The sequence below is a fragment of the Eschrichtius robustus genome, chromosome 19 (genome assembly GCF_028021215.1).
Source record: "Eschrichtius robustus isolate mEscRob2 chromosome 19, mEscRob2.pri, whole genome shotgun sequence".
NCBI classification, from domain to species: Eukaryota; Metazoa; Chordata; class Mammalia; order Artiodactyla; family Eschrichtiidae; genus Eschrichtius; species Eschrichtius robustus.
In genome coordinates, this window is record NC_090842.1 from 770528 (window position 1) to 796024 (window position 25497).

The 25497-nt window shown below is 58.4% G+C and overlaps 3 protein-coding genes across 3 annotated transcripts; 1 reads left to right on the top strand and 2 right to left on the bottom strand.

The window, feature by feature from the left end:
* Positions 1-27: 27 nt before the first annotated feature.
* On the bottom strand, positions 28-9305 carry SPATA33 (spermatogenesis associated 33). The gene is made up of 3 exons (XM_068528439.1): positions 9181-9305; positions 8757-8924; positions 28-248 (listed from the first exon to the last, which is right to left on the bottom strand). Exons 1-3 carry the CDS (start codon positions 9215-9217, stop codon positions 43-45), a joined length of 411 nt encoding a protein of 136 aa, XP_068384540.1. The 5' UTR covers positions 9218-9305; the 3' UTR covers positions 28-42.
* Positions 9242-16221, top strand: CHMP1A (charged multivesicular body protein 1A). Its single transcript, XM_068528440.1, has 7 exons — positions 9242-9529; positions 11294-11313; positions 13004-13081; positions 13683-13829; positions 14081-14209; positions 14411-14598; positions 14848-16221. Exons 1-7 carry the CDS (start codon positions 9523-9525, stop codon positions 14867-14869), a joined length of 591 nt encoding a protein of 196 aa, XP_068384541.1. The 5' UTR covers positions 9242-9522; the 3' UTR covers positions 14870-16221.
* A 2587-nt stretch (positions 16222-18808) lies between these two features.
* On the bottom strand, positions 18809-25085 carry DPEP1 (dipeptidase 1). The gene is made up of 10 exons (XM_068529004.1): positions 24807-25085; positions 21139-21271; positions 20791-20923; positions 20490-20640; positions 20275-20344; positions 19780-19956; positions 19606-19690; positions 19457-19532; positions 19187-19322; positions 18809-19109 (listed from the first exon to the last, which is right to left on the bottom strand). The coding sequence occupies exons 1-10, from the start codon at positions 24908-24910 to the stop codon at positions 18942-18944; spliced, it is 1233 nt and encodes a 410-aa protein (XP_068385105.1). The 5' UTR covers positions 24911-25085; the 3' UTR covers positions 18809-18941.
* Between the last annotated feature and the right edge of the window lie 412 nt (positions 25086-25497).

Below are 25497 nucleotides of genomic sequence, written 5' to 3' on the forward strand. Positions count from 1 at the left end.
ACTCGGAGCGCAGGGAGTGACTGCAGCTGCTGGGGCGCCAGTTTATTCTTTGGTCTGTGAATTATAGGCGTCTACCGTACTGGGGTTCCTGTGTCGGTAGAACGGGCCCGGCTCAGCCCTTTCCCGAATGGTCCTCTGCTCCTCCATTCCTGTGGAACCGTAGCTGATCAGAGTCTCTTTTGAGGCTGTGGTGACGACGATCTGGGGGATGGCAAATTTCTTCTTTTCTGAATTTACATCAGGTTTCTCTAGAAGGAAGAAAACATCCAGGTATTTCGTAAGTCTGTGGAAAAACTCTTCTGTAAAACAGACAATGTCTGTGTTAGGGCCAGAGCAAAGGAATTAGGTTTGTGGCTCAGGAAAAGAAATGGGTGAGGTTGAAAGCAGTCAAAACCATAAGTGAACATTCCAAAGCTTACACCAACCAGCAACGCAGCCACGCGGTGGTGACCCTGGAGGCCTCCTTCCAGGAGGGGAACGGGACAGGCACCCGCACCATCCCCGTGGAAAGCCTGAGCTGCCGGGCAGCCCGGGTGACAAACGCAGGAGCGAGACCTGGGAAAGGCAGGGTCTGCCCCAGAGGTGAAGGTTCAGACACACAGCGCGCAAAGGATTCTAAGCCTGGTGGAAGCCCTCTGCGCAGAGCTTCAGCAGGCAGGGCGCTCTAGAAACAGACGCCACAGCGTTTTCTCAGACTTGTTAGGATTACCAGGAACGCACGGGACGTGTGAAACGTTACAAAGTACAAAAGCAGAAGCCCCTTCGCTGCCTCCACCACCTCACTTCCTGGCCTGCTCCGTCCGTTCAGGCCTGTGTGTCCCCGTGTGCACACACGTGTACTGCACAGAATTAGAACACTGAATACCCCAGGAACTCAGCTATACGGGGGATGAACAGGTGCCCGTCCTGTGCTAGACGTTGCTCTGAGCCCTAGAATAACAACCGCACGTTTCTGAGGTAGGTCCTCTTAAGAACTACGTTTTACAGATGAAGGAACTGAGGCACAGAGGGTTGGTTCAGTCACCTGCCCAGGGCTGGTGGCAGAGGGAGACGCCGGGTCCCAGGCGGTCGGGTCCAGAGCCACCTCGACCTTCAGCGCTGCAAGCATGGCTTCAGTCGTTCTAACCCGCTGCCGATGGCCCACGGCCTGCACTGAGCACTGACAGTATCCTTTCTTTTCATTTTTATCATTAAGCCAAATGTGCATTTCATCGTATTTTGGATTTATTTTTTTAAATTAATTAATTAATTTATTTTTTGCTGTGTTGGGTCTTCATTACTGCGCGTGGGCTTTCTCTAGTTGTGGTGAGCAGGGGCTACTCTTCATTGTGGTGCATGGGCTTCTCACTGCGGTGGCTTCTCTTGTTGAGGAGCACGGGCTCTAGGTGCACAGGCTTCAGTAGTTGTGGCACAGGGGCTCTAGAGCACAGGCTCAGTAGTTGTGGCTCACGGGCTTAGCTGCTCTGCGGCACGTGGGATCTTCCCAGACCAGGACACAAACCCGTGTCTCCTGCATTGGCAGGCGGATTCTTAACCACTGCGCCACCAGGGAAGTCCCTTTTGAATTTAACTTAAATTGAGATCATTTTTTCATGTTGATCTACACAAGCATTTTTACGTGTTAAGACTACTTAAAAGGTTATGAATATTTAATTTAAAAATAATACATGTTGGTTAAAGGGGGGAAAGTAATGGGGGGGTGGTGGTGGGATGAATTGGGAGACTGGGACTGACATGTAGACACTAATATGTATAAAACAGATAACTAATGAGAACCTGCTGTATAAAAAAATAAAATTAAAAAAATAATTTAAAAATAAAATAGAATGAAAATAATACATGTTGGTTAGAGACTGCACATGGAATGACGCTTCTCCTTGCGGACACTTCATACACACACGCACATGTGCAGCTGGGATCACGCTGTGCAAGGCTGAGTGTTGCAGTGACCACGCAGTCGGCTGAGCCCCACATCCACACAGGTGCGGCCCCTCCTCCACGGCAGCCTGCAGTTCACTGTCGGGCCCATCATGTGCGTAACCAGCTCCCTTTGATGAACATAATTTAGGTTATTTCCAGTTTTTTTTTTTGAACAATGCTGCAATGAACATTCCTGCATTTATGTATTTATACACTTGTGGAGGTTTATCTGTCAGGTAAGTTACTAGGAAAACTTTGGCAAATATTGTCAGACTTTTCCGTAACGATTATATCAATTTTGGGACTTGCCTGGTGGTCCAGTGGCTAAGACTCCACGCTCCCGATGCAGGGGGCCCGGGTTCGATCCCTGGTCACGAAACTAGATCCCATATGCTGCAACTAAGAGTTCGCATGCTACAACAAAGATCCCACATGCCTCAACTAAGACCCCGTGGCAGGATTTCCCTGGTGGCGCAGTGGTTGAGAATCCACCTGCCAATGCAGGGGACACGGGTTCGAGTCCTGGTCTGGGAAGATCCCACGTGCCGCAGAGCAACTAAGCCCGTGAGCCACAACTACTGAGCCTGTGCTCTAGAGCCCACGTGCCGCAACTACTGAGCCCCTGTGCCACAACTACGGAAGCCCGCGTGCAGCAATGAGGACCCAACACAGCGAAAAATAAATAAACAAAATAAATACATTTATTTACAAAAAGACCCTGTGCAGCCAAAAGATTATATAGATTTATCTTTCCTCTGGGAGGCTATCAGCAGAACATCTCTCCACACTCTCCTGCTTCTTGTCACTTTTCTAAACCTTTTCCCAGGTTACAGAGACAGTGGAAGTGCTGACTCCACCCCCGCTGGTCACTGGTCACCGCCAGCTTCCCTGAGCTTTGGGCACCCCCGCCATGGGGAGGCTGGGCATCTCATCTCGTTGTCACTCGTTCATGGGCCCGTGGCATGTATCCTCCTGTGAATGCATGTCATTCTGCATTTTCTACATTGACTTTTTTTTTTCTTTGGTGAGCTTTTTTATATTTGGGAAATTCACCCTTAGTGATTTATACTACAAGTAGCTCCTGGCTTTTAGCTTCCTTTGTTGCTTTCTGCAACAGATTCATCCATCTATTCCTTAATGGCTTTTAGAGTTTGTCAGACTGGAAAAGGCATCCCCTGCTCCAAACTTATAAAAACATTTACTCATCTCCATTTCATACTTTCATAGTTTTATTTTCCATGTTTAACTGTTTGTTTTCTCAGTTGTCAACTGGGTTGCCCCAGCACTCGGGGAACATCCGTCCTTCCCCCATGTCTGCAACATGGCACTTCTCTGGGACCCCACGTGAGCATGCTGTGCTATGTGTTCACCACTGTGCGACACGCTTCCATGTCAGAGGACTCAGTCCCTCTGCTTTTCCAGATGTTTCCTGCCATTCTTACATTTTTATCCTCTTAGGTGACCTTTGGGATAATTTGGTCTGGCTCCCAAAACCACCTGTGCTCTTTTGTTTGGGGTCGTACTGATTTGCTAGAATAAGGGAGAATTAACAACTTTATGTTACTGAGACTTTCTAATCCAAAACAAGACTCCTCTTATCTTCCTCAGAGGTTTAAAGCGTCTTCATTTAGAAACACGAATCTTTTGGGACTTCCCTGGTGGTCCAGTGGTAAAGAATCCGCCTTCTGGGCTTCCCTGGTGGCGCAGTGGTTGGGGGTCTGCCTGCCAGTGCAGGGGACACGGGTTCGAGCCCTGGTCCGGGAAGATCCCACATGCTGCAGAGCAGCTGAGCCCGTGCGCCACAACTACTGAGCCCGCGAGCCACAACTACTGAAGCCAGTGCCACTAGAGCCTGCACTCCACAACGTGAGAAGCCACCACAGTGAGAGGCCTGCGCACCTCGGCGAAGAGTAGCCCCCGCTCGCCGCAACTGGAGACGGCCCGTGCACAGCAACGAAGACCCAACACAGCCAAAATTAAATAAATAAAATAAATAAATTTTAAAAAAACCCGCCTTCCAACGCAGGGGACGCAGGTTTGATCCCCGGCCGGGGAACTAAGATCCCACATGCCGCGCGGCAACTAAGCCCACGTGCCGCAAACCACAGAGCCCATGCGCCCTGGAGCCCGTGCACCACAACTAGAGAGAAGCCCGCGTGCTGCAACAAAAGAGGCCACATGCCACAACGAAGATCCCACGTGTCGCAACTAAGACCTGACACAGCAAAAAATAAAAACAAATTAATTAAATAAATAAATATAAAAAGTAAAAATAAAATAAGAAACATGAATCCTTTTAGGGTTCTTAATACACAGGACCTGTACTAGTTTTCAATTACTGCCTAATAAGTTACCTCATTTTAGTGGCCAACTTAAAACAGCGCACACATCACCTCGGGCTCCACGTGTCCGGAGTCTAAGCTACAATCCAGCTGTCAGCCCGGCCGCATCCTCATCTGGACCTGGGGACCTTCCACGGCCACTCAGGTTGTAGGCAGAGTTCCTTTCTTTGTGTGCCAAGGACGAAGCCCCTTTCCTTGCTGGCCGGCGGCTCTCACATCATGGGAGCTGACTTCTTCACAGCCACGTCTCTGACACTTTCACCTTTTTCAACGGCTTCTCTGATGAGGTCAGACGTGCTCAGGAGAAGCTCCATTTTGATTAACTCAAAACGAACGGGTTACTACCCTGATCCCAGGAGCCCAGCCCATCCTACTCACAGGCTCTGCCCCCATGTAAGGGAGGGGCTCCTACAGCCTTGTTCAGAGGGCAGTGATGGGGCTCTGGAATGCTGCCTTCCACGCTACCACACTGCCTTCAGGAAGGAGCCTGACTTCCACCAACAGTGTGTCCAGGCTCTCCATCTATCATGTGTTATTCTCTGGCCTCTCGTTTTTGTTGCAAATACTTTTTGAGCTTACCATTTGTTTTACATTTGTTTATAGAGGGCTTAGGGAGATGTTTTACATTTTAATGTAGTCAAATCCTTCAACATTGCTCTGTAATATCTTTGAGGAATCAGAATAAAATTTACGTCTTATTTTTTGCAGCCACCTTTTTTTTCCAGCAAGGAAATTTTTTTTTAGATGACCACACACTGTCATCTGGAAGATGGTTCTAGCCGTTCTTTTCCTTTACCCTTTGAGTCACCTGTATCAGCTGATAGTAAGTCTACCTTTTTAAAAAATTTAAGTACAGTTGATGTACATGTAATCACTTTTTATATCCACTCTTAAACCATCTGGAATTTATCAGAGCATACAGCAGGAGGTTACAATCCAGCTTACGTTTTCTCTTAAAACGTTAAGCTGTTTTTCTAGCACAATTTATTATATAATCCTTCCTTTTCCCACTTAACTTTTTTGGTGCCAGTTTTATTGTACTCTAATTATATATAAACATACATAACGTTCATACACACACACTCTTGTCCATGTTTTCTGTTTCACTGACCTGCTATTCTTGCATGGGAATCATGTTATTTTAATTATTATAATTTCTGATGTATTTTAAAACATTTTACTTTAATATTATAAATTCACAGTAAGTTGCAAAAGTAGTCCAGAGAGATCCCCGTACCTCCATCCATTCTCCCTCAGTGGTAGCACCTTAGGTAACTGCAGTAGAATAAGGCTCAGGGTGGCACCGTGTGTGTGCTGTGCCATGTGATCACGTGTAACCACCACCACGATCCAGACACAGGGCTGCTCCAGCATCACAACGATCACGTTCATGCTACACTCTACAGTCACACCCCCGGCCCCCGCCATCCCTAACCCCTGGCAGTCCCTAGTCTGTTCTTATCTGTATCATTTTGTCATTTGGAGAATGTTACATGAATAAAATCGTACAGCATGTGGCCTTTTGAAACTGGCTTTCTTCAGCATATTTTTTGACAGTTAAAAATGCAGTACTTCTTCAGAAAGAGAAAAACAAATATCGTATATTAACGCATGTATGTGGAACCTAGAAAAATGGTACAGATGAACCGGTTTGCAGGGCAGAAGTTGAGACACAGATGTAGAGAACAAACGTATGGACACCAAGGGGGGAAAACCGCGGTGGGGTGGGCACGGTGGTGTGACGAATTGGGCAATTGGGACTGACATGTATACACTGATGTGTATAAAACTGATGACTAATAAGAACCTGCTGTATAAAAAAACAAACATACAAACAAACAAAAATGCAGTACTTCTATCAGATGAGGATATTTTTTAGCATAACCACAATAGCACTGTCACATCTAAGGACATTATCATCGATCCTTTGTTATCGCCTAATACCCAATTGGATCATCCCAGGAACGATGTAGCCCAGGTCCACGCACCGCTCTGTGTTCCTAGGACTTTCAAGGCTCCTTCTAACAGTCCTCTCTGCTGTGGCTGAAAGTCTGTATCCCCCAAATTCGTCTGTTGAAGGCCTAATCCCCAATGTGATGGTATTTATAAGTGGGGCCTTTGGGAATTACTTAGGTTTAGGTGAGGCCATGAAGGTGGAGCCCCCGGAAAGGGATTGGGAGGAAGAAGAGACCAGAGCCCTCTTTCTCTGGCCACGTGAGGACACAGCAATCAGACAGCTGTCTACGGGCCAGGGAGGGGTCCTCGCAGGAACACAGACAGATTGAGGGCCTCCCCAGCCTCCAGAATGATGAGAAACAAAGTCTGTTGTTTAAGCCCCCCAGCCCATGGTATTTGTTTGGTTTTTTTTCTTTCTTTTTTTTTGGCCGAACCACGTGGCACGTGGGATCTAGTTCCCTGACCGGGGATGGAACCCGCGCCCCCTGCAGTGGAAGCGTGGAGTCTTAACCACAAGACCACCAGGGAAGTCCCCAGCCCATGGTACTTGTGATGGCCACCTGAGCAGACTTATAAGACACCACCTTTTTTTCAAGTCATTTATTTGTAGAAAAATCAAGAGTTATTTTTTCAGAAGAATCTGCAGCATTTTGGAATTGGCTGACTGCCAGCTTGTGGTGTTCGGTCTGTACAATGTATGTTTGTGGATTCTGTAACGCGAAATGTGAAGCACAGACAAAAGTAGCGGGAATAGTACAATACAACCCATCGCCCAGCTGCCCAAATCCTCATAAACCCCAGCCAAACCTGATCTCCACTCCAGCTCTTACCCTGTGTCCTGGTTACTACTACTGCTGAGTAGTGACTCACCCAGACCTTAGCAGCTTGAAACAACCATTTTCTTACCGTTTTATGGCTCAGGAATTCAGGAAAGGTTCGACCGGCAGTTACCACCTGTGGTTTCCCAGGGGCTGCAGTCAGATGCTGTCTGAAGGCTCAGCTGGGCTGGGCACGTGGATGTCCGCTCACAGGGCTGCTGCGTGCTGGGCAGTGGCTCGGCTGGGGAGACTGCAAGCCTGGGGCTGGAGTCACGACAAGCTCGTCACAAGCCCGGCACCTGGGCTGGACGGGCTGCGAGATCAGGGCCGCGGGCTGCAGCTCCCCTGTGGCCTCCCCAGCGGCCGAGCACCTCCCAGCACGGTGGCTCCCAGCACAGCCAGCGTCCCTGTGAGCCCGGCCAGGCTGCCCAGCCCACAAGTCACTTCCACCACTCCACTGGTTACAGGAGAGTGTCAGGCCTGCAGAGATTTGGAGATGGGACGTAGACCCCCAGGTCACACCACAGGACCCGTGGGCTGGGAGGGGCTGTAGCACCTGCAGAGACAGGTGCACCCCTTCCCGTGGCAGCAAATCCCCACCCAGCGCGTCCATTTGCCCTTAAGATACTTCGGGTGCGGCTCTAAGAGACAAGGACTCATGCGTGTTCCATGTTTTCCACAACTGTACGCACCCGTGTCATCACCCAAATGAGACGCAGAACTTTCCTCCACCCCACAAAGCTCCCACGGGCCCTGTTCCAGTCAGCTAGCCTGGCCCGGCCCCAGCCCAGCAATCATTTTCTGATTTCTACCCAACAGTAGTAAAACCTACTTTTTAAATTGTATAATACACAGAATTTTTGACTTGTTGAACTTTCTATTTCTCTGAGCTCTCATCTCAAACGTTTCCTGCCCTTGATGACCCCCAGGGGCCTCGATCTGAAGCCGTCTGTGCCCAGCTCCTCTCCCCTGCCAGGCGGGCATCCATCCTGCCCTTCCTTGTCCGACCCACCGGCCATGCGTCCTCACAGGCAACGGAGCCCACGGGCATGGCTCCCTGCTTTGCCCTCACACCCTGTCACTCGGCAATTCCCGCTGCCACAGCCTCACTGGCTCCTACCCGGTTACAGCAATGGGCCTGGGAGAGGCCTCCGTTCTGGAGACACAAAGCCCATCGCTCCTCCCTTGCTTTAATTACCTAACAATTCCGTTTCCGCGCCCCACGTGATAAAACTGATGAAAGACCTCACATTCTGCTGCTTCTGTGGCTTCAACCCCGACCCACACCCAAAGGCCGTTACGGTGAGTAACTCTGCCCAGCTGTTTCACCAACGTCCTGTCCCCTCCGTGATCTCTGTGGCCAGGCAGAGGGCTCCCACGGGACCGTGCTCCGCAGGGGAGCAGCTTTCCAGGCTCTGTCCCAGTCTGTGGAACGACGCTGGGGCCAAAGGCGTCCAGGCCTCGGGCGGACAGCAGGCCTGCTTTGGATCTGCGCACTGCCTAGCCCTCGCAACTGTGTGTTCTGCATCTACCACTTGGGAACTCGCCTAAACCTTTACCAAACTTACTACATCTGCCAACCAGAACTCTGGTATTAAAGGTCCTAAAACCCCCTCCGCCGTTAGGGCACGCCCCCTGCTACTAGCATCCCACCACAGGCTCCTGTCCGCCCCATCCCCAAACGCACCTCAGGTTCTGTCCCCTCCTGGGTGTGTCCTACCTTCCACTTCAGATGAAGGCCACTGCCGCTTAGCTGCCCCTTTCTTCTCATGGAAGCTCTCTGCAGGCTTGGTGTCTGGAGGCTTCTCAGACTCTTGTGAAGGCCTGTCCACCGGCCTTTCCGTAGCCTTTGGGATTGAATAGGTGCGCCCCGACTTTGGCTCCCCACCTGAAATATATGGGTAATTAATTAGACCTATATTTTACTGAGTCTAGGGCAAAGGATTCCACCCTTCTTCAGTTGCCTGCTTTGGTCCGGAATGAAATCAGATAGCTTGAAAGACTTGGGTCACTCCATTTCCCTACACGTGGATATTCCCCGGATGAAAAGGTCCCCGAGGCACGATCATCAGAGAGGACCCGGCGCAGGAGGATTTGTGGGAGCGGGGCCGCGCCGGGGAGACTGCGGGGCGGCGGCCCTTTACCTTTCCGGAGTTTCTGTTTGCTTTTGGAAAGTCCCATAGGTGACTTCCCCGCGACGCAGCCCCGAGCCCTGCACCTCGGTGGGAGCCCAGCCCACTGACTCACAAGCGGCCTGGCCGCCGCCTCCCTGGCCCGCGCGGTCGCCACGGCAACGCCACCGCCCGCGAGACCAGCCCGTCCTCTCGCGAGAGCTCCCAGCCGCCGGAAGCGGCGGCGACCCGGCGGTACCCGCCCGCCAGCCCGCCAGCCCGCCAGCCCGCCAGCCCGCGCCGGTCTGTTCGGTTGACGCCGCCGGGAGATCCAGTCCGTCCGCCTCTGACAGGGCTGCCGCTGCCGGACCGGCCATGGACGGTAAGAGGCCGCCACCCTCCGGAGCCGCGCGGGGCGGGGCCGTCTCTCCCGTGGGCGGGGCTCAGGCGGGTGCCCCTGGCCTCGATCCCGGACCCTGGGCCCCGATCCCCGGTACCGGATCCCGGGGCCTCCACCCGGGACCCCGATCCCCGACACCATACCCCGGGACCCAGGACCCCGACCTCGACCCCGGGGCCTCGACCCAGGACTCCGATCCCCTTCCCTGATTCCCGACCCCCTTCCCCGGCCCTCCTTAACGACCGTCTGCCCCTGCCCCGCCAAGCTGCGGTACTGGTGAGGGACATCGGCCTTTGGGGCCCTGGGATGCCGGGTCAGAGGGCACCCGAAAAGGAGACAGTTGCACCACTGCCCCCAGAACACCGCTAAGAGAAATAAGAAGAGCTCTGGCAGAAAGCCCTCACTATGTACAGGCACAACAGCTCTTGAGATAGGAACCGTATGCGCCCATTCTGCAGATGGGAAAACAGGTTGAGGAGTCCGTGCAGGCACAGGCCCCAGGCGGCCTGGTCCTCCACTGCCTGCAGCACCCACTCAGGGCCCTCTGCCCTGCTCTGCTCCAGAACAGGAAGCATCAGGGATAAAATGAAGATCCCTACATTTGCCAGGATGTTTAAGTGCTAGTGTGATAGAGAGGCTGTGCAATGTTATTGTCATGAAGGAAATCCTATGCAGATTGCCTCAGAGAGGAGATGAACAGCACACCCCCACCCCACGCGAGCGCGCGCGCGCGCACACACACACACACACACACACACACACGTTGGGTTTTGCCTCACAGCTCGCTCAGCTTCAGCTCTCCAGGGAATTCTGTTTTGCCCGTATCCCTTTTCTCCAGGGTTAGGTTTTGCCCTTCAGAGTCTGTCCTTCCCACTCAAGTCTGGGCCACACCCAGCCCAGCCTTGCTTTCCCTGCAGTGAGCACACTGCCTGCCACCTGTTTCTCCAGAGATGCAGACAGCTCTGGCCTTGACCAGGGCCCGCAGTGACAGGTGAGAGCTGCACAGAGCTCCGCTGGGCTCTCAGCTGGGAGCCTTCACATACCTTTGTAGTTCTGGATTCTGGTTGCAGGATTTCGTTTCTTCATTCCGGGCTAGTGTGGTACACCCTTTCAGAAATCATTCCCCAAATTTAGGAACGGGATATACACTGAGATAGTTTTAAGATGAAGCTGAATCTACCGAGCTCTTGAGTTTGGGTAAGTGAGTAGCAAATTCAGATACCAAGGGACTTAACCAGTAACACACACAGGTCTCCAGTTCCTCATTGAGGGTAGGGGGGCACCTGAGCCTGATTCGATGGCTCAGAAATGGCAGCTCCCATGGAGAGTGGTCTCTGTGGGCCAGCTCTTTTATGGCGTAAGCGTCATCGCCCTGCTGTTTTTATCCATAAAGAATAGACTGTCAAGTACTAAACCTTACTAAATTGGGGAGGACTCCCAAGGACCCTTTGTAAAGCTGCACTGATTACAAACCATCTAGAGTTTTCACCATGGGCCACACGCTGCACCCACGACCTTCCCCCGCACGCTAACCCTTAAGGTCAGCTGGTGCCATCCTGGTGTTTTCCTGAATTGGAGAGTCAGGGAGGCTAAGGAGGGTTGGAGCTGGTGTGAGTAGGCCTCCCTGAAGGCCCCAGTTCTGTGCCAGCTCTTCACGTCCAGGAGGGTCTTAGTGCCCCACCAGCTGGTTAGGAGTGTTGCTTCTCACGTTTCTTACAGTCCTCAAATCATCTCCTCTCTTTGCAGACACCCTGTTCCAGCTGAAGGTATGTACTGGATGGCCCTTCACCCCGCCCTGTCCTGGTGGTTGTCAGTGGGGACAGATGGTGTGCGTCACACTCAGGATAGTGCTCAGCCAGACTGATGACTGAGGGGTCAGTGAGGTGGCTTGCTAGCTTGTCTCGGGCTGAGCGGAAGCAGGTCATTTGGCCTCATTCTTGAGAGCGCGAGTCTGTGCACCCCTTAATGGTCCACGAGGCGTTTAAAACGGTTGCCTCAAGTCCTTCAGAAGCACGTGCAGGAGGGCGTTCTGGGCAGCTGAGCAGTCCTGCCTGGGGCGGTGTCGGCAGGCTCCTGCCCCAGTTCCTGTGGGGGCCCTCCTGGGTACCCATCCACGGTGGGCTCTGAAGCACGGGAGAAGTGGTGTGCCTCGGCCCCCGCCTGTAGCAGCTGCACTGGCTCTGCTGTGGGGCCTCCAGGCCAGATTCCCAGCTCAGGAAAATCTGGACTTTTCCCTGAGGAACGTAGCTGGTGGGGGTGGACAGACAAGAAACTTCTTTTCCACAACGAAACGTCCCAAGTGCATGGGGGCACCCAGGGCTGCGGGAGGGGCCCGAGGGCTGGGGACCCTCCCAGGTGGGTGAGTGACGTTGGCTGAGAGAACAGTGCTGACAGGACCAGAGTTAGGAAACTGGCCTCTGGAAGGCTGCTGTTGCCTTGGGTCACCTGAGCCTTCTCCCTGCCAGCTTCTGGTCAGCTGAGGCCTGTGGAGGGCCACTGACCAGGGCTGGGGTGTGCGAGGTCATGCCAGGTGGTCCCTGCTGCAGCTGACCAGCGGGTCCCAGGGCACCTGGCCAGAGTGGTGGACTTTGTTTAGAGGTGGCGGATGGTGGCCCGGTGTGTACTTCAGGCTGTGTGTGGAGGGCAGTGGGCCGGGGGCTGGGCAAGCCTGGACGCAGAGCGGGCCACGGAGCCCCTGACAGGAGGGGCCCCGTGTGGGTGGGGCAGGAGTGGGGCTCTGGGCGCAGAGCCGGGCTAGGGTAGCCGACATGGCGATGCCTGACGCCGGCCCCATCAGACACTGGGAATGTGGCTTGCGGGACTGATTTTTTACTTTCACTTAATTTTAGGTAATTTAAGTTTAAGTAGCTACATGTGTCTAGTAGCTACTGCACGGGACGGTGCAGGAAGAAAAAATGGTCAGAGAGTCAGGTGCTGCAGACATTGATTTAAAGGCCCCTCAGAATTGAGTCTGATGACCGGGAATCGGGGATGACTTTGCGCCCTGTGCCCGTGAGCACCCTGTGCCCGTGAGCCTGAGGTTAGGGAAGCGTTGATCTGCACAGAGGCTGGACCACGGGAGCAGGGGAGACGTTAGCCTGAGGCCTGGACACCAAGGCGGTCAGAGAGGGAGGGGTTTACGGTGGCAGCATCTGTGTGACGCTGGCCAAGGCCTGTGGGCAGTTTCTCAGTGTGCCCCCAGCTGTTAGCAGTGGAACAGGGAGCCGGTGCGTCGTGCTTCAGGCCGCTGGGAGCTGGGCCGTGTGGAGGGGAGCAGCTGAGGGGCACAAGCGCACGGACGGGCACTGACGTCCTAGCGGGCAGCGGACTGTCCAGCAGAGGCAGCAGTCGTGAGGGATCAGTGATGTCCACCTTCGGCACGAACGTACAGCCCAGGAGGGCGGGGAGCGGGGTGGGGGGTAGGCCGGGGTGCTGACCCGGCCTCCTGTCCGTCAGTTCACGGCAAAGCAGCTGGAGAAGCTGGCCAAGAAGGCGGAGAAGGATGCCAAGGCGGAGCAGGCCAAGGTGAAGAAGGTGAGTGCGGGCGCTGCCGCCGGGCCGCGCCTTTCCTCCGGTCGGTCCTGTGCTCCTCGGGCCTGGGCAGGGGCCAAACCCCTCTGCGGGGCGGGGCGGCGCTGGAGGCTCCTGGGGTTGCCGTGCTCTCCGTGGGGGGGCTTTCTTACGGCTGGCTAACGGCTGGAGTAACTTCCGGGGTGCTGGGTTCGGATGACCCCTCACCCAGACTGAGGCTCCCAGGGCAGAAAGGAAACGCAGCCGACTCCCCAGTCTGAAGCCATGTCACCGCCATAGTCGTGATTCCTTTGGAATCAGCATCGCCTGCGCTGGCTTTTCAAGCTCTGCTGCTTCCAGGCGGAGCTCTGTCGTGTGAGGGCAGCTGAGTGTGTCAGTGGGAGTGGAGAGGCCTGGAAGGGTGGCCGTGTTTTCCTGAGCCCGGCTTTCTTGTCTGATTTTCTCTGAGGGCTGGTCGGGGGCCCTGCCCCGGACACCCTCACTCCTGAGACATTTCTGATGAGAAACCTGCGGAGAGGCTGAGAAGGGGCTGCCCCGCCGCAGCAGACGGCACCCCGGGACTGGCCGGGGCCGGGCCGCAGCTGGCGTTCCCCCTGCATTCCAGGCCCTTCAGCAGAAGAACGTGGAGTGCGCGAGGGTGTACGCCGAGAACGCCATTCGCAAGAAGAACGAGGGTGTGAACTGGCTCCGCATGGCGTCCCGCGTGGATGCCGTGGCCTCCAAGGTGCAGACGGCCGTGACCATGAAGGGGGTGAGTGCTGGGCCGGGCCACGTGCCCGGGGCCGGCTTCTGCTGGCAGAGTCGAGGGGCTGGCCCGGCGCAAGGGGTCAGGCCGGGATTCCCTACAGTAAGGGTGGTGCTAGAGCGGGAGACGCACCCCGAAGGCTCTCTCCGGCGTCCGTCCTTCCGTTGACGGCACCATCTGGGGACGTGCCATGCCGGGGGCGGGGGGTGCGGGGGCCCTGAGGGCCCTGCCTGCCTCCTCACTCCCGCCTCCGCCAGGTGACCAAGAACATGGCGCAGGTGACCAAAGCCCTGGACCGGGCGCTCAGCACCATGGACCTGCAGAAGGTCTCCGCGGTGATGGACAGATTTGAACAGCAGGTGCAGAACCTGGACGTGCACACGTCGGTACGTCGGCCCGGGGCCCGGGTGTGCGGGTGGCGGCCAGGCCTGTGCCCCCTGCCCCGCCCGGGGGCCCGGCGCCTCGCGGGGAGTCCAGACCGGCCCGCAGAGGTCCGGCAGGGCAGAGGGGGGCCTGCGGCCGGGGGCGGGTGCCCGTGCAGGCAGCTGTGCCCTGGAAGCCCTGACCGCCCGGCACATGACCCCCAGGTGATGGAGGACTCCATGAGCTCGGCCACCACGCTGACCACACCACAGGAGCAGGTGGACAGCCTCATCCTGCAGATCGCCGAGGAGAACGGCCTCGAGGTCCTGGACCAGCTCAGCCAGCTGCCCGAGGGCGCCTCTGCCGTGGGCGAGAGCTCCGTGCGCAGCCAGGAGGACCAGCTGTCTCGGAGGTGGGCCAGGGGCGCCTGGGCTGGGCGGGCAGCGTGCTGGGCGGGAGCTCGGGAGGGATGCAGAAACCCCGGCCTCGGTGCCTGCAGGCCCAGCGGCGGCTCAGTCCCCGCGCCTCATTCAGACCCTGCTCACGTCTATAGCTCCCCCTGGAAGGGGAGAAACAGGACTAGGATGGCCTGGAAAAGGGCCTGGAAAAGCCGGGGTGGAGCCACTGCCAGGGCCTCAGGGAATCCTGTTGTCGTTTGCAGGTTGGCCGCCCTGAGGAATTAGCGGAGCCCAGCGGCAGCACGCCCCATCCCGGCCTCATAGGGGAAGGGCTGGGAAGGCCGCCTCTGCCCCCTCCCCACTGCTGTCACCCTCTCACCTGCCAGGCCTGGGACTCTGCCTCTTCTCTGAGCACGGGTGTGGGTCTGTGTCCAGCTGGGCGAGTTTGCACAAACTTCTGACTTCTGTGGGTAATTTCTGTGACTCCGGGCCACCAGCTGGGCGATCTGCAGGCTCCCCTCCATCCACCGCCTCTGAGAGACCCCCAGGGACTGGCTGGTGGCTGCCACGTGGATCTGGGGGCTTTCAGACTCCATGTGACGGCAGGTGTGCTGGGAGTGGTCAGCCGGTGGGGGTCAGGGCTGCAGCCTGTTGCTGGGCACCCCTGGAGGCCCCCCCCTCCGTTTAGAACCTGGTCCTGCCAGCGGGATGGGCCCCGCTCAGGCTCCCCAGTGTCAGGCGCCTAGCTCCCGGTCCAGCGGCCCCCCTGGGCGTCTGCATCCTCACTGCCCTGCGGGGTCTCCTCTAGGAAGCCAGAGTCTATGCTGAGGCCCCTCCCAGCCAAGGAGCAGGCGCCTCCCCCTCTTGGGTGGGATGCTTTTCTCCTGTCACTATAAGTGATGGGGTGCCTCCCCCATCTGGCTCTTGCTGCCTTGTGGGCTCACGCTGTTGACCTTGAAGCTGGAGCGGCTGATGGGAGAGCCGCCCTCAGTGGGGCCAGCAGTGGCAGTGCTTCTGATGACGTGCTGGGCTGGCCTGAGGGGAGCTTCAGACAGGCTGTACTTTTCTGTTTTCTCCAATTCCTGAAGTTTACTTCGTTTTCCTGAAGCTTCCAGGGATTTTTTTTTTTTTTTGCCAAAAGAGAAGGAGCAAGTAGATCGGGAGCCTTTGGGATGAGCCCCGCCCCAGCGTCAGCTGGAGCGCACTGGTCGTCGGTGCTGACCAGAGGCCTCTGGCTGGCCGTCCGTCCTCACAGCACGGGCTCTCATGGACAGAAACGTGGGAGAGCTTTCCCTGGCTCTCTGCGTTTGAGTCTTCCTGGACTTGGAGCCCTTGGGTGTTCTGTACAGTAAGTTGTGCTGTGGGCTGCCTGGCGCTCTGGACTGTGGTGTGAGGCCGGAGAGAATGGGGTTCAAGAGCCACCTGGTGTTTCTTCTGTGATGCCGACCTCGCCTTACTCCCTGGCCATCATCCCTTGGGGCTCCCACGTGCTGGGGGTTCAGAGAAGGTCCCCAGGGGGTGCAGAGCTCCACGGAGACGCCTGCTGGGGGCAGAGGCCACGCCGCATCAAAGGGCAGCAGGCGAAGTTTGCCTTTTCCTGAAATGCTGTTGTGAATAAAGAGATTGATCCCTGAGAACCGTCTCCATCTTTGCTTTAATGGCCTGGGGTGGGGTGGGGGCCTTAAGCAGGGCGGTCGGCTTGCGGTACAGCCCGCCAGTAGGAGGCTGACGGGTTTCTGAAGGAGGGCAGGTAGGGTGGTGTGAAGAGTGGGATTCCCAGGCCCTGCTTGGTGAGGCCGAATCAGATCCACAGTTCCTCTACGATTTTACCTTGAAATACTTTTAAACTTATGTAACAGCTGCAAACCAAGTACACAACTTCTGTATCCTTCTGTGTAGGAGCTTTCCTCACGTCAACCTTCTAGTTACCGTAGAACCGACCAAATCAGGAAACCTCCCTCACGTTATTACCCTGTGGTTCCCTCCAGCCCCGAATGTGGCACAGGCCCTCCCGTTTCTCTACGTGACCGGGACGGTCTCGAGGCCAGGGGGTCTTCACCGGTGTGCTCGCGGGAACCGCGTCCGGGCGCCCCCCACCCCGTGTGCCCCGGAAACCGCGTCCGGGCAACCTATGCGTGCACCAGAAACCAAGTCCCTGTGCCCTCCCGCGTGCACCAGAAACTACATCCGTGCGCACCCCTATGTGCCCCCAGAAACTACCACCGGGCGCCCCTCTGTACTCACGGGAACCACGTCTGGTCACCCCGCTGTGCGCACCGGAAACCACGTCGGTGCGCCCCTCTGTGCGCGCCGGAACCATGCTGGTGCACCGCCCTATGTGCACCAGAAACTACGTCCGGGCACCTTCCCTGCAACCCACCGCTCACGCGAAGCACGTCTGTGGGCCCCCCTCTGTGCTCACAGGAACTACGTCCGGGCACCCCACTGTGTGCACCAGAAACTACGTCCAGATACACACAGACACATACACACACACACACACATACCCCGTGGGCACGGGAACCACAAGTTTGCACTTGTCAGGCCTCCCCCTCTGGTTTGTTACTCCTTGGGCAGTGAAAACCCCGTTTTCAGGTTCTCAGCCCCTGCTCCCCGCACAAAGTTCTAGTTTCGGCACTGCTGGCTGCCCCCCACCCCACTCCGAGAGACGCCCTTACCCACCAGAGGACTGGGTTTGTCGCAGGCCTTGCCGGGGCCCCTCGATGTGTCGTCAGAAGGCTCTGCTCTCAGCCACGCCCTCTTCAAAGTGGCTGGCGTCTGTTAGATTATTTGGCTTGTGTTTCACGCCGGTGCTTTGCAGCCTGGCTGGTCTTGATCAGTTTTTCGGGCATGTGAACCGTGGCCGGGGTTGTAGAATCAGAACCACAGTGGGGTCCCTGCCCCTTGTGCCCAGCCCGCCTGCCAGAGTGACCACCTGTGGCTTTGGGCCCCCCCTTGTCCCCTCTGAGCACGTCTGGGTTTGAACAGGGCCTGGGGCTGCTTGTTGCCTGGTTGGAGAATCGCTGATGTGGGCCCTACCTGGGGAGACAGCCCTCCAGGGGCTCCTGAGCAGACTCCACGCTGCTGGGTGGGCCCGGGTGTGGCACCCGCCTCCCTGGAGCCCCTCACCAGGACCCCCAGGAAAGGCCTGCAGGCCTGTGTCTCCCAGGGCGAATGAGGGGCGAGCAGAAGGGTCCCCAGAACCAGATTCTGGGGACGGCACTTGAGGGGTGGCCTCTGGTGTGATTCTAATGTGGTTAAGATGATTTCCGACGAATAGTAAAGCGTTTCTTATGGGAAAATCCCTCCCAGTTAGCAAAATTAGGCGTGCCCACCTGCAGCCCACCAGGGGGCCCTCCAGCTGCCAACAGCCCCGGCAGATAAATCAGCCAGCCGTGGCAGGCTGGCGTGTTGGGCAGGATTCGGCCAACTCAGGACAGAAACCCTCGACATGCTTTTTTCTCCTTTAACGTTAAACTGATCCTAAGTGATCAGCAAATACCCACAATGTCCCTGCTGGTGGCTTTAGGTCTCCCTGGAGAGAGTGCCTGCTGGGAGAGAGAGGCAGGGCCCCAGCCCAGAGGCCCTCGCTGGCTCCCAGGGCCCAGGCTGGCAGGCACCGGTGGGTAATGGCACAGAGGGGCATCCTCAGGGGCTCTGGCCTGGAAAGAGGCCAGCAGGGATGTGTTGGGGGTCTTGTCCAGGGTCTGTCACCCACTAAGTTATTCATCTCAAGACACATGCACTGAATGACCGGTGGCAGGGGGAACGCTACTGAGCCCCCCTTGGGCGAAGCCCTGCCCTGCAGGGGCCTTGTTCATGGTGTGTGAGGACACCCTGCAGGGCTGGGGTCCTCCCTGCTCCGGACCTTGCTTTCCTGTCTGCGAAGAGAGGCTGGCCCCAGGGGTGGGCCGTGGGCACACACGTGTGTGAGTGCGTGTGGGTGTGTATATGTGCGTGCATGGGTGTGCACCGGTATGAGGATGTGGGGTGCAGGTGTGCACACGTGTGCGTGCCTGTGTGTGTGCACACACCTGTGTACAGATGTGTGTGGGGAGGTGGCAGCTGGCGCCTGTGTGTTATTTTAAAGACCCTCCAGCAACGTCCACGCAAAGCCTCTCAGACCCTGACCCCTCCGGCCCTGACCTTCAGGACTCAGGCACTCTTGTGTCTGGTGTCCAGCCAGGAGCCCCCTCCAGGGCCAGGGTGATGATGACACGAGACTCGAAGGACCGGCGACTTTATTGAGGGTCCCGCTGTGCCTGTGTTTTGCGCTGCCCAGGGGAGCGCAGGTGCCTGCCCAGGACAGGCCAGTCTGAGCGCACAGGGAGTCGCTGCCGTTCCAGCCGCCAGGGTGTCAGAGGGGACACAGGCAGAGGACGAGGAGCGCGAGGGAGGCCAGCAGGGCCCCCGGCTGGAGGTGGAGGCTGGGGGCCCCTGAGTAGCCATAGCTGGTCCTGCAGGAGGCCTCCAGTTGGTCCAATGGGATGGGCTCCTCTCCGGGAGGCTGCGTGTGACTGCTCGCCTGGGGAAAGACACAGGTCGGCCGCCTGCCTGAGGGCAGGAGGTGGTCGGCGACGTGGGGAGTGCGGGGCCCCTCACCTGCTCCACCGCCTCGAAGACCCTCAGCAGGTTGTTGGCCAGGGCGCCCTTGACCTCTGCCTCGGTCCACTGTCTCCTCAGCAGCTCCGCCGCCAGGTCCGGATACTTGGACACGTCCTTAAGCCCCGAGGGGAGCCTGAGATGCGGGTGGAGAGAGCCAGGCTCTGCATCCCAGGGGGCAGGGCCTGGGGGCCCCCATCCCGAGCCCTGGCGTCCTTGGCGCCCCCCCCCCCCCGCCCCTCACAGCACGTGGAGGGGGTCTCGCCTCACCTGGACACACCGTCGTAGTCCCCACCCAAGCCCACGGCTCCGGCCCCCGCCACCTTCTTGATGTGGTCCAGGTGATCTGCGGAGAGGCAGCACGTGAGGGCCCTGCAAGAGGCCCCGGCCCGGCGCCCCGGCCGCTCACGCCCGCCCACCTGCCACTTGGGACAAGTTGGCCTCTGCTCTGCAGGAAACGTAGTCATTGTAGAAGTTCACCATCACTAGGCTGCCCGTCCGCTTCTGCTCGGGAGAGAGGGTGGCACTGTGGGCGGGGCGGCCAGGCCGCAAGGGCCAGCCCAGGAGCGGACGGCCCCGGTCCCGCCTCTCACCACCAGCTGGAGCACGTCGTCGGGCACGTTGCGCCGGTGCTGGCACACGCTGTAGGCCGAGGAGTGGCTGAAGACCACGGGGGCCTTGGACAGCTGCAGCACGGCCTTCATGGTGGCCGTGGACGTGTGGGCCAAGTCGATGATGACGCCCAGTCGGTTCATCTCCTTCACGACGCTCTGAGGGGGGACGGGGCTCAGGGGACCCGCACAGCCTGGAGGGTCTCAGCCGGCACCCTGGGACCAGGCAGGCTGTGCCGTGCACACGTGGGTTCACACGACCTTCTGGGGTTTCTGGCGGCCGCCTGGGAAGTCCAGGTGTGGGGAAGGGCACTGGCCAGGCGTTAACAAGCCCTTCAGTGGCTGGAAGACTGGAGGCCACTCTAATGACCTGTGGATTCCAGTGGAAGACCCGTCCTGCTGGCCCATCTCACAGATGAGGAAACAGGTGACGCGCCGGGTCCCCTGAGGGTGACCAAGGCCCCGCCCCCCACTCACCTGCCCAAAGAGTGACAGCCCTTGGCTGCGGGCCTTGTCTTCTCCCGTGTCCACCAGCCAGTTGTCGGCCCTGGGAGAGCAGAGAGCAGGCGCCCGAGAGGCAGCGTGGTTGCCCGGGCCCACCCACCTCAGGACCCGCAGGAGGAGAGACCGGTGCCGGGGCGGCCCCTGCCCTGAGACCTTCCCGCCCGGCCGGCCCCCCCGGGGCCGCTCACCAGGGCGTGTTGCAGGTGTGGGTGAGGGTCAGGTACCGCATGCCCAGGTGGTAGAGCGCCCGCAGGACGCCCAGGCTGCTGTCGATGGAGTGGCCGCCCTCCACGCCGACCAGACTGGCCACCTTTCCCTCCCGGAAGGCCTGCCGGATGCCTGCAAGGAGAGCCCGGCCAGGGGCGGTGGGCACCGGGCGACACGTGTGCCCGGGTGCCGGGTGTGGGGACTGGCTTCCACGTGAAACAAACCGCAGAGCGGCACAGGAGACCCTGCTCAGGACCGGGGCTGGTGGGCGCTGGCACCCACCTGTGCTGTCGGTGACACACAGGAAGGTCTCGGGGTACAGCTGGCACATGCGGTGGATGACGTCGATCTGCTCCAGCGTCCTCTTCACGGCATCCTTGTTCTGGGTGTCGCAGGGCGTGTACGCAGACCAGAACTGGGAGGGTCACGGGGGGGAGGCGCTGGGAGCTGAGGAGCCGGGCCCCAGGCACACGGGCTCTGGCTTCCCTCCGGCCACGGAAGCCCTCCCCACAGCCTGAGTGGCTATCGGAGCCCCCTCTCAGGGCCCGGGGCGGTACGCCGCCACCAGGAAAGGGCAGCAAGGGAGGAGGCGATGGGCTCCAGTGCCTCAGGCTCCGGGCCGGACCATACCTGGGCACCCACAAAGCCAGCCTTCAGCTTGGGGATGTTGGTGTGCGTGTGGGCCAGGCTGGTCAGGTTGGCCCTCGGGTCCTGAAGCTGATTGTTGAACAGTTTCAGCAGCTGCCAGGGCAGGTCATTGTGCCTGGAGGGGCCAGGAGGAGGGGTCAGGGGCAGGTCAGGATGGCCACTTGGACCCGGGCCCCCCGAGCTCCCTCCCAGGCAGGCTGTCCCCTCTCCAGCTCCTCTTCTCGTGGACTGAGTACTAGGAAGGTCACAGGGTGATTGCTGTTATCTGAACACACCTGAGCACAGGTGAGCTTCTCAACTGGCCGCACCCCCAGGCCAGGTCACTGAGCTGAGCCCTAAGTGGACAGGTCTTCCCTCCCGGAGCCTTTCACTGGGGGAGAGGGAGGGCAGATGCCGGCTTGGCTTCAAAATCGTGGAGGTCGGGGGAGCTTGGAGTTGAAACAATCTCCATGAACAAGGCTGGTTGACATGGGGTTCCTGAGTGTAGGCCTGGGGGAGATTCACAGATTAAAGATGAAATCGTTCTGCTGCAGGGAGAGGGTGGGGAAGTGTGGGGCGTGGCCTACCCTGGGGGGCAGCCACGGGAGCAGGGCACCAGTGCGGGATCTGGGGGCCCCAGAGGCCCTCTGCTGCCTCTGTCCCTGGGGACAGTCCTGCACCATTTCCAAGAAGATCCCTCTGTGCTTCCAAAGGACAGGCCCTCTGAAGTTCTCCCAGGAGCCGGTAGGCGGTGAGTGCATTGCAGGAGGTGAGGTGCGGGTGGAGGAGAGGAGGGGATAGACGGGGAGGGCTGTCAGGTGGGCGTCTTCCAGGGCAGGACCCATGGGGCACATTCCTCCCTGGATCCAGGAACTGTCACAGGGGGACCAGGAGCAGCCCCCAGGGGAGAGACCGCTGGGAGCCATAAGCTCCAGGTGCCGGAAGGGAACTCGGCCCCTGGGAGCTGGTTAGAATTTCAGAGTCTCAGGCCCAGCCCTGGCCCACCAGTCGGCATCTGGCTTTTACCAGCCAACGGGCACACACACACGGGACATCCAGGGAGCTGACCAGCGGATCCCTAGTCTGGTGACAAGGGGGCTGTGAGGACAGCCCGGAGGGGACTTTGTTCCCACTGCGGGCCCTCCCATCCACCCCTCCTCCCCAGCCCAGCAGCCATGCCCACTCTCCCCAGGACCCTCGCCCACACCTAGTTCCCACCCCCAGCCCTGGCTCCCTCCCCGGTGTCTGTTTCTTCATCTGTAACACGGGGCTGCCTTGTGAGGGTCACTAACAATGTCAACATCGTGACGGCCCAGGTCGTCCGGCCCGCTGGGGTGGGCTCTTCCACAGCAAGGTGGCCATGGCTCCCGGTGGGAAGTGAGGGCTCCCTGGGCCCCACACAGGGCTCCAGATCCTGGAAGTTGCCCCTGGTCTCCTGGGGAGCTCCTGCCCCAGCTGTGAGGTTTGACTGCTGGGCATGGGCTGGTGGTCAGGACGCCTTTGCTGACTGAGGGGTGGATGAACTCCAGCAAGGCGAGGTCACTGCCTCACTGCAGAGTTGGGGGGGGCTGGCCCTGGTCACTGTCTCCGAGGCAGCGCTGAGCAGGACCTTACTCCTTTGCTCCTCTAGGAAATCCAGCCCCACGCTCCAGCTGCCTCCACTTTGCTCTTCCCTCCTCGGCTCAGCCTGTCCTCCCTTTGTAGGTATCGGCACTAAGGTCAACGCCACATTCTGGAGTCTGTTCTGGAGCCTGACGGATCTACCCTCCTTATCTGTGTGGCCTGGGTAGCATCCTCAGCTGTGATAGAGGACCCTGCCATCCTACCCAAAGAGGGGAGGGGAGGATTCCGAGTGCTGGGAAGTACTAGAAACGACAGCCAAACACACACTTAGGCCAGCTATGGCTTACAGATGTGATGGCTGGAGCTGGTGCAGCCACGTTAAACCATGAGGTAACTGTGGGAATGGTGGCCACACCATTATGGAATGCTGTGCCAGGACTCCATCTGGACTTCTCTGTTGTTGAAGCTACTTATTTGGGTCTCTCTTACCCACAGGAGTAGCTAATACTAACTGGTTTAGATCCTGTCAGCCTAGTCTTGGCTTTCTAAGACCTTGGATAATCCCAGCTCCCCAGATCCCAGCTTCCTGAGTACTCCTGGCTGTCTGGGCTCTTTGAGCCATCTTACCCCTCACATGGACCTCTGGACAGCTCCCAGCACCTAAACTCGGACCCCCTCTCCCTGTGCCCAGCTGCCCTGAGTCCCCCGGAAGGAAGGAACATTCATTTTGTTGGCATATTCTACCTGCCCTTGCTGGCCTGGGATGCCTGGTCCCTGAGCCCAGACCTGCCAGACAGCAGGGCCTCCAGGATGGGAGCAAAGGGCAGCGGCCTCTGCAGCAAACTTCCTATGCCTGTGAGGAGACCCAGCCATGTGAGGACCCTCAGATGCAGGCAGGGGGATGGGAGGTCCAGGAAGGAGGGGGAGGGGAGGGACCAGGGGAGGACGGAGGGAGGGAGGGATGGAAGGGTGCACTCTGACCCCTGATGGCCACTTCCTTATCTAGGGCTGCCCCGCATTTCCCTGCCAGTCTTATGTGATGAGACACCCGTTTTCTCTGCTTTTCTTGCAGAGCTTTTGTCCCATAAAGGCTGGGCAAGTGGGTACCCCAACTTTCCCAGCACCCGGTGGGAAACAGCAGGCGGGGCGGGAGTGTGTGTGTACAGGTGGTGTCCTTCCCAGGGCTGGGAGAGCCCCGAGGAGCTGGGGGTGGGAGCGGGGGCAGGGCGGCAAGGGCAGTGCCAGGCCTGCCTGCAGTGTCAAGGGGCCCTGGGGGCCGCTGGGAGGACTCCGGCTACTGCTCTGAGCTCTGTGGGAGTTGGAGCTGGAAGGGCAGGGGCTGGTACTTGTGTCTCCAAGACTTCCTCTGGCTGCAGTGCAGAGACGTGACCTCAGGCCAGTGGCAGGAGGGGGCAGTCAGAGGCACAGGGGCGGGGGTGGAGGGTAAGTGAAGGGGACAGGCGCAGCCAGGTTGGCTGTGACACCAGGGAAAGAGTGACAAGGTGTCACCAGGGTCTTGGCTGGAAGGGGGGCAGGGGGAGTGGGCACCCAGGAGCTTGGCCTGGGGCACTGAAGCGTGAGATGCCTCGGTGAGGTCAAGCCGGGCGCACACAGCCTGATGGGGTCACCCCAGGTGGATGGAGCGAGGGGTAGGCTTGATGAGAGGGTCTCAGGAAGGAGGGTCAAGAGGGCCGACAGGGTCCCCCAAGGGCCAGAGCAGACGCCACCCTCACCTGCACTTCCTGTGACACAGGACCCTGGGCCAGGCCCCAACGGCCCCCAGCCCCAGCCCCACTCTGAGCTGGGATCCAGCCCCCAGAGGTCCAGGTTGTGGGGTGTCCCGGGAGCTGCTGAGGCTTTGGGGGCCTCACTATTCACCTCCTTCCTGCCGCGTTCCCCACAGGCCCTCATCTACTGAAGTCTCTGGGGCCCTGAGAGAGCCCACAAAAAAACTTGAGTCCAGCAAAGGGCAAAGGCCATAGTGTAGTTGGAGAAACTGAGTCCCATTGGAGACAGGGCAGCTCCTGTCTCAGGTCAAGGGCACATGAGCCTCGACCCTAGCTCCCCCGGCCCGGACCCCCGGCCCCATCACATGGGTGGCGGCTTACCCGTCAATGACAGGCGTGCCCTGCATGAGCCTCACCGCTGTGTCCCGGAACTGGTCCGCAGTGCAGACGGCCACCAGGGGCCAGAACCACCAGCTGCTCCACATGCCACGCTCCCCAGGGACGCGCTCCCCTGCTGCTCCTGTGCGTCTGTCCTCACCGCCGTCCTGGGCGCCAGAAGACAGAGGGCTTTGGTCCAGGTGATTGTTGCCAGGACCTCCCCTGTTTATCAGTAATCAGCACATTCCCCGCAAGGGTGGATAGATGGGAGTTCCTCGCCCCTGAGGCTGGGCGTCGCTGTCTGGGCCAGGCCAAGTGTAGTAAAACCCCAGGGGCGGGGCTGGTGCCCAGGGGCGGGGCTGGTGCCCAGGGGCGGGGCAGAGGATGGGCTAGCGCAGGGAAAGGGGCCGCCAGTGTTTGTTGTGTCCTGCCCCAAGGACCCGGTGTCTGAGGTCTGCAAACAAGATTCAGTTTTGTGTCCTTGAATGTACCCCTTTGTTTGCCTGTGAAGTAGTTTTTTGTTACTCTCCTTGGAAGGTGGGGCACAGCCCGGCAGGCGCACTCCCACCACACCCCACCGCAGTGCTGGGGGCGTCTGCACAGCGACCCACGCTCCGGCTGCAGGCTTCTGACCGAGCACATTGGATGCTGGGGCTTGGGGTCGGAAGCCTGGAGCGTTTGCAGTTCCTTATTG

Coding starts and splice junctions, on each gene's coding strand:
- SPATA33 (XM_068528439.1), bottom strand. CDS start 9,217: ATGGGACTTTCCAAAAGCAAACAGAAACTCCGGAAAG. Junction 8,925..9,180: donor CAAACAGAAACTCCGGAAAG/GTAAAGGGCCGC, acceptor CATATATTTCAG/GTGGGGAGCCAAAGTCGGGG. Junction 249..8,756: donor GCCTTCATCTGAAGTGGAAG/GTAGGACACACC, acceptor TCTTCCTTCTAG/AGAAACCTGATGTAAATTCA.
- CHMP1A (XM_068528440.1), top strand. Junction 13,082..13,682: donor AGCAGGCCAAGGTGAAGAAG/GTGAGTGCGGGC, acceptor CCTGCATTCCAG/GCCCTTCAGCAGAAGAACGT. Junction 14,210..14,410: donor ACCTGGACGTGCACACGTCG/GTACGTCGGCCC, acceptor CATGACCCCCAG/GTGATGGAGGACTCCATGAG.
- DPEP1 (XM_068529004.1), bottom strand. CDS start 24,910: ATGTGGAGCAGCTGGTGGTTCTGGCCCCTGGTGGCCGTCTGCACTGCG. Junction 20,924..21,138: donor CTGGCTTTGTGGGTGCCCAG/GTATGGTCCGGC, acceptor TGACCCTCCCAG/TTCTGGTCTGCGTACACGCC. Junction 19,957..20,274: donor GGCTGTCACTCTTTGGGCAG/GTGAGTGGGGGG, acceptor GTCCCCCCTCAG/AGCGTCGTGAAGGAGATGAA.